The sequence below is a fragment of the Electrona antarctica genome (assembly GCF_951216825.1).
Source record: "Electrona antarctica genome assembly, chromosome: 13".
NCBI classification, from domain to species: Eukaryota; Metazoa; Chordata; class Actinopteri; order Myctophiformes; family Myctophidae; genus Electrona; species Electrona antarctica.
In genome coordinates, this window is record NC_136794.1 from 48,429,599 (window position 1) to 48,444,080 (window position 14,482).

The window sequence follows — 14,482 nt, forward strand, 5'->3', positions numbered from 1 at the left end:
GACGTCGACGCCATTTTTCCATTTTGTTGCTAACGTTTGTGGCACAACTGTTGCACTTATCAGCTATACTCTCTAAACATTCACTACCACCGGGGTGACCTTACCGGACCACGGCAAGCACACAATACAAGAAAAAGGATGGAGTCTGGTGGTAAGAAAACGAAATCATTTATTTTTATGTAATCGTTTCGGCAGGTCGGCCCACACATTTGCATCAGTACTCGAGTCACAATCACACACTCTTCAGTATATACAGATAGGCACATTCACATTAGGCGTCGATAGCCAGCCACAGCAACAACTGCTTGTCCAAACCGCTATAGCAGGCCGTGATGACCACTGCCTCGTATTGCAGGGGGAAGGGGGACTGGGAGGGGAGTTTAGAAAAGGAAAGGATCTACTAATCTCTCCTCTAGAGGGGAAGATCAACCAGCAAATTTAAAATCAGGTAGGTGTTCTGTAACATCACTAAAGATATTACACTTGAATGGGGTAACTAAGAAAATGTCCAAGCCAGAGTTTTGGGAGCAGATGCCTTCAATTCGAGGTCCTCACATAACCACTTAAACCCTGTTCAATACTTGGTAAAATGGACATGCATTGACCCGCTCTCCGTGCGCTGTCTCTCCCCCCTGCCCCCCCCCCCTCTCGTCGCCAGAAATCGCCGATCTACAAGCCCACAACGTGTCGCATCATGAGCTTGTAGAGCTGCCAATTATGGAGAATCATGTTCCCCCCGGAATAGGGATGCTAGTGTACAAGGGGTTAATTGCATGTAATGTCAGATCATAGATAACGTATGCTTTTTAAATAGACCACAGAGTGTACTGTACATCCCATGAAAGAAGAGTGACCAGGTTTTAGGATTATTCAAGCTTAGAAACAAACCTCCATGGGCTGTATTATAGAAAAGAGAAGGCGTTCTTAATATTATTTGCGCTCACTGCGAAAACGACTGCATTTGTAGGGAAATGTGTAAAAACTGGGGCACAGTTGCAGCTTTGGGTGGCAGAGTCTTCTCAGTCTTAAAGGGTAAGGGGAGGAAAGAGTTAAACAAGAAATCTTAATACACTTAATTCAAGTTATCGAAACAAATAGAAAACAAAAATACAAAATAAAACGCACATGATCTAAGTAAAAAAAAAAAAGAGAAAAAAAAACGAAATAAGGGTTTTCATAATTCCATCACATAAATAAAAAGTAAAAACACTTTCAAAAGAAGTTGTTTAAAGTCTATAGCATAACCTAGAAGAGAAAACTAACGGAAGTTCAGCTCTGGGACACAAACCTTCCTACAGTATATAAAGTATATATCCATCCTCTGTTACAACACAAGCTTGTTGCTTTCCATGTCAAAACGCCGCGACTCAAAAGCAACAAGGACAAGAATAACCACTCATTAACAAAGTGATTCATTTTAAACTAAAGTCAGTCAACACTTGAGCTTAAAAAAAGGAGACTAAATAGTAACTGAGAAACATAAGGGAGATCCAAGCAGGTTTCATCAACAAACCCCAAAACAAATGTACTGTAGTCTCTTATAGTGGAGGAAATTATGAACCCCTCTCCATGCGTAGCATGTACCGACATCCTCCTGGCATCCATCGTCTGACTACGCTGGGCGATCCTCTGTAGAAACCAGCCTTTATGAAACGAAGAACTAACCTCACGTCACCAGGCTTTCCACCTCGTCGGAAGAAAGCCTAGTCTGTGTTACTAAATTGCTGTGTGATTCGGTCGGGAGCGGATGATTATCTTACGTATTCGTTTGTCATCGTTTTGTAGGTCATCAGGCCGGGGGACCCTCGATCCAGAACTTCCTTTCCCTCAAACCGGAAGAATACCATACCGTACCAATAAAATCATTGATGCGGCGTAGTTTCACCGATTTCTAAAATATGAATGAGTGTACTTTCCTTTTCCAGAGACTATTTAGCATCCGTTATCCCACAGGGAAATACTCAGCGCAGGCTACGAGAGAGAGCGAGTCATGCTTTTATTTTATTCTTTGAGGGTTCCAGCCTGATGACTACAAAACATGACGTAACGATATCATCCACTCCCGACGGAATCATAAACCCGAAAAAGGAATGGTGCCCAGGCTAGTGAAGAACAGAGAACCGGTGAGACGAGCTGAACGCACCGACCGACTGGGCTGCGGGAGGTTTCCATGATGCACGTTAACGGAACAAAGACAAACAAGAATGGCACACGGCGAAGTCTCAACCCAGTGAGACATGAAAACAAAAAACGCAAGAATACAGTTAAATACCGAGAGCAATCAAACTGCAATAAATACAAACGCTACGCTTTTAAAAACACATTGACTGCCATCCAGGCATTAATTAGTTAATTCTTCCGCCACCGCCACAGTCGTTTCAGTGCATAAGCTTTTAGTTTGAAGGCCAACGGGTCCCGTGCCGTGAAACGGAAGCAAAAAAACGGGGCTGTGTAAAGTGCCGCGCGATCGTATATTGTCGCCGAAAAATAAACATTTTGTAAGCGCGGTCGGTCATCGGGGTCGGTCATTAGCTATGGCTAAACTCAAAGGCGTAATCTGGGGAAAGAATCCGAGATAGATGGATTTTATGTAAATCCATTTACGTTGAGGCGGACGAAGGCTAACTTTTTACTTGACACATTATGTGCCCTTTTAATCTTTCAAAATGGCGACCCAGGGTGCCCACTTTTTAGACCCAATTTTTGAATTTTAAGAAAAAAAAACAAGGGCACTACATGTGGTAATTCCTAGGACGTCTGTGGACGTCTTGGGCACAAAATGTGTTAACTGTTCATTTTCGGTTTTAATCGATGGCCTAGCAACCTAGAGCCATTCATGCGTTGGTGAAGAGTACAATCTAACGTAAATAAAATGGAAAAAACTCAAATGACGAGATATCGTCAACGGCAGTCAATGTGTTTTTAAAGACTTTGTTGAAGATGGATTTCAAGCTGAAAAGTTTCAGCCGGGGGGAAGGGGGGGGGGGTTAGGGCTTTACCCACACACACGCACACACACACACACGTAGTCTCTCCTCTCCACCTTCAGTAACCCTCGTTTCTTATTTTAATTGCTATTTACACTTGATAGCAGCCCAATCTGGGTTTAGTACATAATGTAATGCTACATCGCATGAATGGAAGTTCTCCCCTAATGTACTACAAACAAACGCAGCATGTCGGCAAGTCCGAGTTCCTCCTCCGTCCCGCGTCCCCTTCAACCATCCCACGGGAAGAGTTCGCACTCTGGGAGAGAGAAAAAAAAAAGAAGAAAAAGATGGATGTCCTCGCTCTCTCTCGCGACCCTGTTCTAACAACATACCAGGTCCACAGAAGACGGCACCAACTCCCAGCCGGGCGTCTTATACCGTGTCGACGAGCAGCTGAACCGAGATCAGGCCCAGACGTCAGGGATAGGCAGGACACGGACGGACGACGCAACCCTGGTTACATTATGGATGACATGAAGACATGATGGGGGTGGGTGGGTGGTTGGAGGGGCTGAGCACTGTGAGCAGTGGGCATACCTTGGGCCTTTATTTCTGATTTAGGCCGATCATGGTTCTGCTCTTCTTTGCTGCACTTCTCCCTGAAGAGGTTCTCGCGTTCCGTGTGCAGAAGCTCAAAGCCGTGATGACGGCCCGACGAAGGCCATCTCTCTCCCTCTGTCGCATCTCGCCATCATCCCCACCAGGAGCCCTTGGAACCAACTACAGCGTAAAAGACAGTGGGCCCCAAGCCTCCCATCTCCTCTAACATCTCCCTGACATCTTCCTTTGGTGTTTATGTGTATATATATCTATATATATATATCCCAGAGTGACGACCCCAACAGCTCCCCTAACCCTCCACGTCCTCCGACGTCTCTACAACGACGGGTAAAGCAAAAGCGTCGGTCGCTCCCCATCCTCCTCCTCCTCCTCCTCATCATCATCATCATCACCTCGATGTCCCGCCATGCAGTCAGAGCGGTTCAGCCGCTACTCCCCACCGCCTTCCCCCTCCTCCCCCCCCTGCTCCTCCTCCTCCTCCTCCTCCTGATGGGGTTTCTCCGCGTAGATCTCCCTGGCTAGGAGCACCCTGGCGAGGAGGCTTTCCAGGGTGCCGCGCTCCAACGGGGACGAGGTGAACCACAGCGGGCTGTCGGGGTCGTGGCTCACCTCCGGCTGCATGTAGAACATATCCACACGCTCCCGCAACGAGCTGGGGCTGTGAGAGAGAGAGAGAGAGAGAGGCGAAGGGGAAAGTACAAGGGAAGGAGACACATTTTTTATGGATCCTTAGTAATATTTTGAATTCCCTAAATTAGAAAACGGAGAAATTTGATGTCTCCCCGGGACTCTAGTGAAACTAGCAGATCTACAAGCTCACAACGCGTTGTTAAACGACGCAATAGCCAACATGCCACACAAACACCATCTGTGGGAATGTCGGGAGTTGACGTCTATTACACAGTGTCCTCATATCTCAACCGTTCAATCACAAAATGTCAGAATGTGAACAGCAATGTAAAGGTTATATAATCATCAGACACTTCTTCACCATGGACAAAATCAAATATAGCTCATCTTAGCTTACGGATGGATAATGGCGCACAACTACGTATTAATCAGGCTAGTAGAGAAAAAACTGCAGCATGAGGAGTAGTCTTCATCAATTGAATCCTTCTCTACTCACGGGTCAAAAGAAAAAATAGTCCCGAACCCCAAAATGGAGCAGTTATTATTTTTTTATCTTTAATTTATCTTTAAGAAGAAAGGGACAGGTACAGGCATACAGAAAAAGCAAGTAAGTGGCTTGCACCCTTGCCTCATTTTTAAAATCCTACCCCCTGACCCCAACCCCACCAACCACCATTGACAAAAAATATAATAGTAATAATTATAACGATAACAATTATATACAACATAAAACTCGATTTTTGGGCGGGAACCCCTTTTGGTGTTAGCATTATGTTATGCTTTAGCTATTGAAAAATAGCAGATCTACAAGCTCATAGCGTTGAGTTTGTAGGTCTGCTATTTTTGAAAAATGAAAGAACGACTGACATAGAAACATAGCTTTTTCAGAAAACTGTCAGGATTTAGAAGACATTTTTAGAATCTGATCTCAGGTCAAAATAGGTTAAATTAACAACAAATTGTAAATAAAAAAATAATGGATCCGATGACAAAGAGCTGAAGGACTCACCACTTGGATCTGTAGAGCTCGTAAAGGCGGCACTCGTGTTTCTTGACAGGACAGTGAGTGGTGGAGGATCCCGAACCCTCGTCTGGCTCGTAGTCCGGTTCGTCTTCCTCCTCTCCTTTACGCTTCCTCTTTCTGGAGTTCGTTTGCACTGGTGGGCGAAAAATAAATACTGAATTTTTAGCACCTTTGCATTACATAATGACATGCTTGGTATTTTTTTAGAGAATTATAAATGACATTTGCTAAATTTTGACTTCTATTACGCAGTGTCCTCATATCTCAACCATATCTCATAACATCACAAAAATGTCAGAATGAAATATATATAATCATCGGACACTTCTTCACCATTTTGGACAAAATCAATCAAATACCTTGACATTGTAACAATATATTGTGATTGTCATATTGTTTAACCTTTTGTGTAATTCAAATAGCGCTGTGTTGTGAGCTCTTAGAAAGTCATTAAAAAAGGTAAAGACATCCCTCTCCCCTACTTTACACTTCCTCTTTCTTTCTGGACGTAGTTTTGCACTAGTGGGCGAAAATAAACACATTTATTTTCCACCCAAGAAGGTAGAGAAGGCAGTCGTGACCAAGCCTGGTGGAACCACTCCCCCTGCTGGACAACATTTGCATTCTGTCAGAAGGGTGAGTCTGGTATCTCAGCATTGTCATGTGTCATGTGCGTTTTGTACATAAGCGAAAGCAGTTGAGAACGGATGGGCAGGCGTTCATCTCAGTCTTTGTGGTACTAATGATCAGCATGTGTCTATGCTCTACTGACTACGTAGACTGGAACTCACCTACCTCAAATTTAATGGCATAACATTTTTTCTCTCCCTGTAAATAAAAACGTCTGTTTCCGAGGCTACCGACTACGTGATCAGACTCACAGCTGTGTTCCTGAGGGATGGAAGGCACGCGTATGCAGACGCTGGTCTCCTTGGTGACGGGGTGGACGGTGTCGGGACCGTAGACGTTGGCGAAGGAGAGGCGCAGGTGCTGGTCCGCCGTGCGCAGGCCAAAGTACTTGGTGTTCAGGTAGACCAGGGAGCGGAGGAGCGCCGCGGGGGTCTCCTCGCCCAGGTGACCGCTGCTCCACAGGCTCCCCTCCTCCACGCGACCCCACAGGCAGCCTGGGAGACACGGGACAGAAGGACGAAGGACACCATGAGGACTACAGGTTTTCATCTTTAAGTTGGGCGGGGACCCCTTTGTGTTTTAAAGCATTATGTTATGCTTTAGCTATTGAAAAATAGAAGCTCTACAAGCTCATATCGCGGCACCGAGTGCCGCGATATGAGCTTGTAGGCCTATTTTTGAAAAATCGTGAAAATGTGGCTCAAATCTTTGAATATATATTATTAGAGTGAACATTTTAACTCAAATATTTGCTTCTGGGGAGGTCCCTGGAACATCATATTTTCAGATCGGGGGGCGGAGGCATATTACATATATTTTTGGGGTCCTTGACATGAAATATTGAGCACCACTGATACAGAAACATAAGGTTTTTCAGAAAACTGTCAGGATTTAGAAGACATTTTTTAAATTTCAACGTCAGGCCTAAATGGGTTATACACATTAACTAGTGGTGGGTATTGCCTTAGAAAACCTCATGAAGCTGTGTAGTCACACAGCATACTGTACATGTATACCTTCATACTATAGGAATGAGGCTTTTCAATTCTCATATCTGTACTTGTGTTAGTGAATTAAAAACATGCGTTTACCTTTGCATGATGACATAATGGGGTGCATACTTAGTTTAGACTAGTCATTGGTTAGACATGGGTTAAGGTTAGGTTTGCTGTCCCGTGGGAGGTTAGGGTTTGAGATAGGTTGTAGTTGTAGGACTAATGAGTCCGACTGGTCTAACCAAATGACTAGTCTAAACCAAGTACTGTCTAAACTAAGTACTGCACCCGACATAATAATGACATGCCTGGTGTTGATGAGAATAATTGTAAAAGTCATTTGGTAAATTGAAGTCGACGTCACACAGTGTCCTCATATCTCAACCGTTCCAATCACAAAATGTCAGAATGTGAACAGCAATGTAAAGGTAATATAATCATCAGACACTGTAAATTACATTTCACACTATGGGCAAAATCAAATGTATTTTTGACCAAATACCTTGATAGAGACAATAGAGCAATCGTCATAATGTGTAACCTTTTTTTGTATAATTCAAACATGCAAAATTAGCGACATGTGAGCTTGTAGATGTAGCTCGGGACATTCACACTATTTTTGGCAAACCTTTGGCGATATCAAATAATAAGGATTAACCCATTTTGGGCAGGAAACCCCTTTGGTGTTTTAAGCATTATGTTATGCTTTAGCTATTGAAAAATAGCAGACCTACAAGCTCATAGCGCGGCCTGCTATTTTTGAAAGATTGTGAAAATGTGGTGCAAATCTTTGAATACGGTATATCTTCTTTCAGAGCGTTTTCTAACTCAAATATTTGCTTCTGGGGGAGGGTCCCTGAAACTACATATAGAAACGGAAAGGAACAGAACGTCCACAAACGGTGTTTCTTGTAGGACCTATTTTACAGACGCGCAACTTCCTGTCTTGTTCTCAGACGCACATGCTAGGCAGCAAAGCAGCATGGTCTTCAGAGTGGTGCACATGGTCACTGCTAAGGTCGCACGCTTGTAGATCTGCTATTTTTCAATAGCTAAAGCATGACACAATGCTTTATACACCAAAAGCCTGGGTTCCCGCCCAGAATGGGTTATGTAACCACAGCTGTTTTTAACCATTTGAGCTGCCAGCCCGAGACACTACATCTTTTCAGATGGGGGTCGGTGGGCCAATTACATATAATCTTGGGGGTCCTTGACATGAAAATGTTTGAGTGACTGACATAGAAACAAGACATTTTGTATTATCTTTCTCAGGTCGAAACGTGATCAAAAACAACACTTGTTGTGCCATAATCAAGGTATTTACGAGTCTCATTTCAGGACGTTGCATTTATTTACCATCGGGAAGAACGGTGGGCTTCCAGTCCTTGAGGATCTTGTTGAGCTCCTCTCCAAACTTCTGGTAGCAGGGGTCACTGAACAGGTCATCCTTCCTGCCTTTGGCACGAAGATGCTGGACACACACACAGACACACACAATGATATAGCATGTTAGCCACAGTAGTTGCTATTCAGTGAAGACTTTAACCCACTGCTAGACTACGTGTCCTCATATTTAAATATTACTCAACAGCTTGATTCAGGATGTGAACAGCAAATGATTATAATCACGGGACACAAAAGTGAATATACAAACAGACCTGGGACGGACAGTGAACTCATAACGCCCTGCTAGTACCTAATAACCTGCTCTTATCACCTCAATCAATCCCTCTTGTGAACCATTTAGGCCTGACGTCGAAGTCTTCTGAAAGAATATATATTCAAAGCTTTGTGCCGCATTTTCACGATTTTTCAAAAATAACAGACCTAGTGGCGCGCTATGAGCCACTAGATCTATGTAGATCTGCTCTTTTTCAATAGCTAAAGTATAACATACACCAAAAGGGGTTCCCGCCCAGAATGTGATTTAATGTTGGGACATGTTTTGCCGAAAGAAATACTGCTCAAATGTAGTCTGGTATGCATCAGATTTGGTCCAACAAATCAGGATATCAGAAAAAACACTAAACAATCCAAAAACATACTATAAAACACTGTTAAAAACATCCAAAAACAATCAAATCATACGTTTTTTCCACATATAAAGCGCACCACAAAAAAACCCCGACCAAATCAAATCCTTCTTACTAGTACCTTAATGTGAAAGAAACAAGTCTTTTTAAAGTATTTTCACCCTTAATACACATCGACTTGCTTAAAAAAGATTAATAGAAAATAAAATTATTTGAAGACATTTCTTTACCAGTAAATCATGCTTTTCTGACGACCCTTAGCAGTGACCATGTGCACCACTCTGAAGACCATGCTGAATGCTGCCTAGCATGTGAGTCTGAGAACAAGACAGGAAGTTGGCGCGTCTGTAAAATAGGTCCTACAAGAAACACCGTTTGTGGACTGTTCTGTTCCTTTCCGTTTCTGTTCCTACCAGTCAGTTCATTTTTGATAACAAAAAAAAGCAAAAAAGGCATAATTTGGCGTACTGTTGTACCACGCAACAGATTATATAGTTGAAAACTGAACATCTTGTTTTTTTACTATGAATTTAATTTGATTCAGTGGCCTTTAAATCAACTTCTTTTCCCTTTTTACCTCCCTTGAGTCCCTTATGATGAATTCCTGTTCTGTTCTTTGACTATATATAGAAGTGTCTATTTGTACGTCTCTAAATGTTTTGATGAATTGAACAAGGTGGACCCTCTTGTAAACAAGTGTAATGCTTAATTGGGTTGTCCACTCACAGTTAACAGTCTTTGTATTGAGTTTGTGCTTGAAATGTACTGTAATTCTGCAAACTGTTAATAAATATTTCAATCAATCAATCAATCAATCACTCACGTGCAATTCAACTTGACGTGGATGTGTCCCTACTTGGCATGCGATGGCCACTCATCTGCGTTTGCACGTGACTGACTGAACGCACGCTAAAGCAGTCCATGTTGAGAATGAAACATCTGCACCAAATTCTCCCCAGATATTTTAGCTACAGTAATAAGCTAATGTTAATGACGATATTTATATAAATAAATGTCACCCTCTTTGACCCCAAAGTATTTCATCAGAATACAACCTTTGCAAATGCAAAAAGTTGGTTTTGCCTGTTTTCTTTCTGTCAATTTTCAAAATAGACTCACATTGTGTTCTCGGTTATATTCATTCATATATGGGGTAGAGTTCTCAAACTCTGCCCGAACCCGACCAGGCCCTACCCGACGTTTTAGGGCCGGGCCTAAAACGTTTGCTAATCAGTAGGGCCGCGGGCCTCGGGCCTGATCAGTTAGGGCCCAGTTAGGGCCGGGCCTCGGGCCTGTGGTACTGACCTGCTGTATGCCCAGACAGAGGTACAGGGTGCTGTCCGGGGCGTAGTGATCGCCGCTGGGCCGACACGCCTCCTTGATGAACCGGGTCAGAGCCGTGCTCAGCTCGGCCGGGCTCAGAGACAGCATGTTGCTGTTGGAGCGCACTGCAGCGGCTGGGAACACACATAACGCAACACAGCCATCACTACATTATGACTGGCTTCTTTTGGAGAAGGAGAATACAATCCACAGTCTCAGTAATAAGTCTCAAACCAGACAGTGGCCTTGTGGTTAAGAGTGTCTGAAAGTAGGTCGGGGGTTCAATCCCCGGCCGGGTCATACCAAAGACTGTAAAAATGGGACCCAATGCCTCCCTGCTTGGCACTCAGCATCAAGGGTTGGGGGGGGGGGGGGCAAACCGTGGGTCCGACCGACTCGACACTGGGCACTGCCGTACACACGTACGGACGGACAAACAGACAGACGTACACAGCCGTGGTGCATTTATAGATTAAGGTGTTTTATGATCCTTACGGTCCCCAAACTGTATAAACCACTATATAGCAGGATACATTAACAGTCAGGGGTGGGCAACCTTGACGATGGAGAGGGCCACTATATTTCCACACTCACTCCCTAGGGCCATATATTACTGCAAAAATAGCCGATCTACAAGCTGAAAACGCGTCGTACTGCGACGCGTTTTGAGCTTGTAGATCGGCTATTTTTTAATTGGAATCCTGAAAATTTACATTTTTGTGTAATTTCAAATGCCTTTAATTATACTTGTGTTGAAGCATTGAGCTACTAATTTAGACTGAAGTAATTAAAGCGGGTCATGTTTGTATGTTGTGTAATTGTAACAGCTGAAACCATTGTATGTATTCTGACATTAACCTGAGGGCCACATTAAGTGAAGGTGGGGGCCGCATGTGGCCCCCGGGCCGCCAGTTGCACACCCCTAGCCTGGTTAATAAACCAGACCGAATCAGCCGTTGGCAAAAAAAAGTTGCCTACCAGCGGATTACGGTCTGGCGAGGCTCAGTAGCACGCCTCTTTCCTACAGCAGAGAACAGGTCGGACCAATCGGGACACGGTATGCAATATAGGCGGGCTTTGGTACAGTGACGTTCAATGCTTGAGACCTTTGACTGACAGTAGCTCTGACCAATTGCGTCAAAGAGAAAATGTTCCCCGGGAAATGAAATCCAAGTGGAGCCAGCCCAGACTGATATACCGCGACAGTGTTGTGTGATATTAGTCTGGCTTATTAGCCAGGCTAGCCCACCCCTGCATTAAATGTATCCTGTAAAGGCAAATATCTTGTACATGCAAATGTATTACATTTGCATGTACAAGAAATTTGCCTTTACAGGATTTTCGATTTATGTAAATAAATATTCCTTTCTCAAATTAAATAATACACCCGCGCACTGTATAATACCTGATTATTATGCTGGAAGAAGGTCATGAGTGACCGAAACGTTGCCTCCTGTAATAAATTGCTCTCTCGTGCAAATCGACAGTGTGCGGGGTGTATTATTTTATTAGGTTATTGATGTGCACTTGCCTACGCAGCTGCTCCTGAGCCTTCACTCAAGGTGTGCGAAGGTTTTTCCAACGGTGTGGGCGTTGCTTCCTTACCTGGGCTGGGGCCGTCCTTCCCTTTCGTGTCGCCTGATTGGCCGATTGGCGAAGACATGGCCCAGCGCTTCCAGGCGTTGAGGCCGTAGCGAGCCTGCAGCGACAAACTGCGTCGCTCGCCCTCCGAACGTCTGTCAGACGGACAGCAGGACGAGGATGGCGATGAAGGCGAGGATTGGACGGTTTCTCCCTCTACCGCTCGCCTCTTGTGGCCCTGTGTGAGAGAGAGAGAGAGAGAGAGAGAGAGAGAGAGAGAGAGGGAGAGGGAGAGAGAGGGAGAGGGAGAGGGAGAGGGAGAGGGAGAGGGAGAGGGAGAGGGGGAGAGGGAGAGAGGGAGAGAGGGAGAGGGAGAGGGAGAGGGGGAGGGAGAGGGAGAGGGAGAGGGAGAGGGAGAGGGAGAGGGAGAGAGAGAGAGACACACACACACACACACACACACACACACACACACACACACACACACACACACACACACACACACACACACACACACACACACACACACACACACACACACACACACACACACACACACACACACACACACACACACACGAAAATCATTATACTGTAATTGTGGCGACGCTTCAGAGAAAGACAGATTTTGTGTGTGTGTGTGTGTACTGTATACCCTACCTTCCTCCTAGGCTGGGGTCGTGACAGTGGCTCCTCTTTCTCTTCGGCTAAAACGGGGGGCAAACTGAAGCCCATATCATCGTCCAGAGCTAGAATGGAGTCCGGGGCAGGGGCTGAAACAGAGAGATAGGAAGATCAGCCCACAGGGGTTCACACAGGGGCTGAAACAGAGAGATAGGAAGATCAGCCCACAGGGGTTCACACAGGGGCTCCCACAGGGGCTCACACAGGGGCTCCCACAGGGGCTCACACAGGGGCTCCCACAGGGGCTCCCACAGGGGCTCACACAGGGGCTCACACAGGGGCTCCCACAGGGGCTCCCACAGGGGCTCCCACAGGGGCTCCCACAGGGGCTCCCACAGGGGCTCACACAGGGGCTCACACAGGGGCTGAAACAGAGAGATAGGAAGATCAGCCCACAGGGGCTCACACAGGGGCTGAAACAGAGAGATAGGAAGATCAGCCCACAGGGGCTCACACAGGGGCTGAAACAGAGAGATAGGAAGATCAGCCCACAGGGGCTCCCACAGGGGCTCCCACAGGGGCTCCCACAGGGGCTCACACAGGGGCTCACACAGGGGCTCCCACAGGGGCTCCCACAGGGGCTCCCACAGGGGCTCCCACAGGGGCTCACACAGGGGCTCACACAGGGGCTCCCACAGGGGCTCACACAGGGGCTCACACAGGGGCTCCCACAGGGGCTCCCACAGGGGCTCCCACAGGGGCGGCGGTGGCTCAGGGGTAGAGTGGCCGGATGGTAACCTCAAGGTTGCCAGTTCGAACCCTGTGGGCTCCCCCAGAGTTAGTGTCGAAGTGTCCTTGAGCAAGACACTGAACCCCTAATTGCTCCTGATGTGCTGGTTGGTGCCTTGCATTGTTTTCCGCCGACATCAGTGTATGAATGTGTGTGAATGGGTGAATGTAATGCACAATCTATGTAAAGCGCCTTGGATAAAGGCGCTTTATAAATGCACACTCTCTCTCACGACTTCTGATCACTTTTTTATATTCGTTATTATTGTATTCATTGTATTATTGTATTCATCTATAGCAGATCTACAAAATCTAGCTATGAAAAAAAGCTATGAAAAAAAGCTATGAAAAAAAGCTATGAAAAAAGCTATGAAAAAAGCTATGAAAAAAAGCTATGAAAAAAAGCTATTCATCTATAGCAGATCTACAAAATCTAGCTATGAAAAAAAGCTATGAAAAAAAGCTATGAAAAAAGGTATAAAAAAAAGGTATAAAAAAGCTATGAAAAAAAGCTATAAAAAAGTCTAACTAAGTCTAACTAAGTCTGAGTCTAACTTCTACGACTCTGTGTTTACCTTGAGGGAAGTCAATCTCCAGGTCCAGATCAGGCTCATACTTGTAGTCCTCCTCCTCCTCCTCCTCCTCCCCCTCCTCCGAGCTGCTGCCAGTGGAACAGCTGGACTCCCCCCCCTCCTCCCCCCGATCTCCTCCCCGTTCCCTCTTCACCTTCACTGGCTTCACATCTGGAGACAAGAGGAGATCATTTCAGGACACATTGACATCGACGGTGCCACATTGTGAGCTTTTATATCTGCTCAACTTCTCAATTAACCCATTTAGGCCTGACGTCGAAATAAATAGTCTTCTGAAAGAATATATATTCAAAGATTTGTGCCACATTTTCACGATTTTTCAATAGCTAAATAATGCTTAGTTAAAACACCAAACGGGTTCCTGTCCAAAAAACAAAAAAAATAGGTCAATAATAATAGAACATTTTTGAAAATGTTTGCCTAGAGATAACATGCCCAAAATAGGGATGCCAGGTTGGAAAGTTGCAGACACGTTCAGAGGTGGAGAAATAATTCATAAAATAACTGAGTTTGAGGTTAAATGTGACCACTAGGGGGTGGCAATGTATCCCCTGGGATCCCAAATGATGCTCCTGATCTGAAAACGTACTGTTGTACAAAACCAAAAACAGGCTTACTGCACACCGAGAAGGGTGTAGAAGGCATTGTTAGACAATGACTCCATTAACCCATTCTGGGCGGGAACCCCTTTTGGTGTTTTAAAGCA

General features: G+C 45.1%; 1 protein-coding gene across 7 annotated transcripts in view; it reads right to left on the reverse strand.

Annotated features, from left to right (window-relative positions):
- Positions 1 to 152: 152 nt before the first annotated feature.
- zmym2 (zinc finger, MYM-type 2) overlaps positions 153 to 14,482 on the reverse strand; it is a 65,918-nt gene continuing 51,588 nt past the window's right edge. For all 7 annotated transcript variants that reach the window (XM_079517443.1, XM_079517449.1, XM_079517448.1 and 4 more), the window contains exons 18-25: positions 13,759 to 13,926; positions 12,431 to 12,543; positions 11,795 to 12,008; positions 10,172 to 10,323; positions 8,190 to 8,304; positions 6,087 to 6,329; positions 5,191 to 5,338; positions 153 to 4,209 (exon numbers count right to left, since the gene is read on the reverse strand). In XM_079517443.1, the coding sequence (XP_079373569.1) occupies positions 3,981 to 4,209; positions 5,191 to 5,338; positions 6,087 to 6,329; positions 8,190 to 8,304; positions 10,172 to 10,323; positions 11,795 to 12,008; positions 12,431 to 12,543; positions 13,759 to 13,926 (1,382 nt within the window). In that variant the 3' untranslated portion in view covers positions 153 to 3,980. The remainder of the gene's footprint in view (positions 4,210 to 5,190; positions 5,339 to 6,086; positions 6,330 to 8,189; positions 8,305 to 10,171; positions 10,324 to 11,794; positions 12,009 to 12,430; positions 12,544 to 13,758; positions 13,927 to 14,482) is intronic.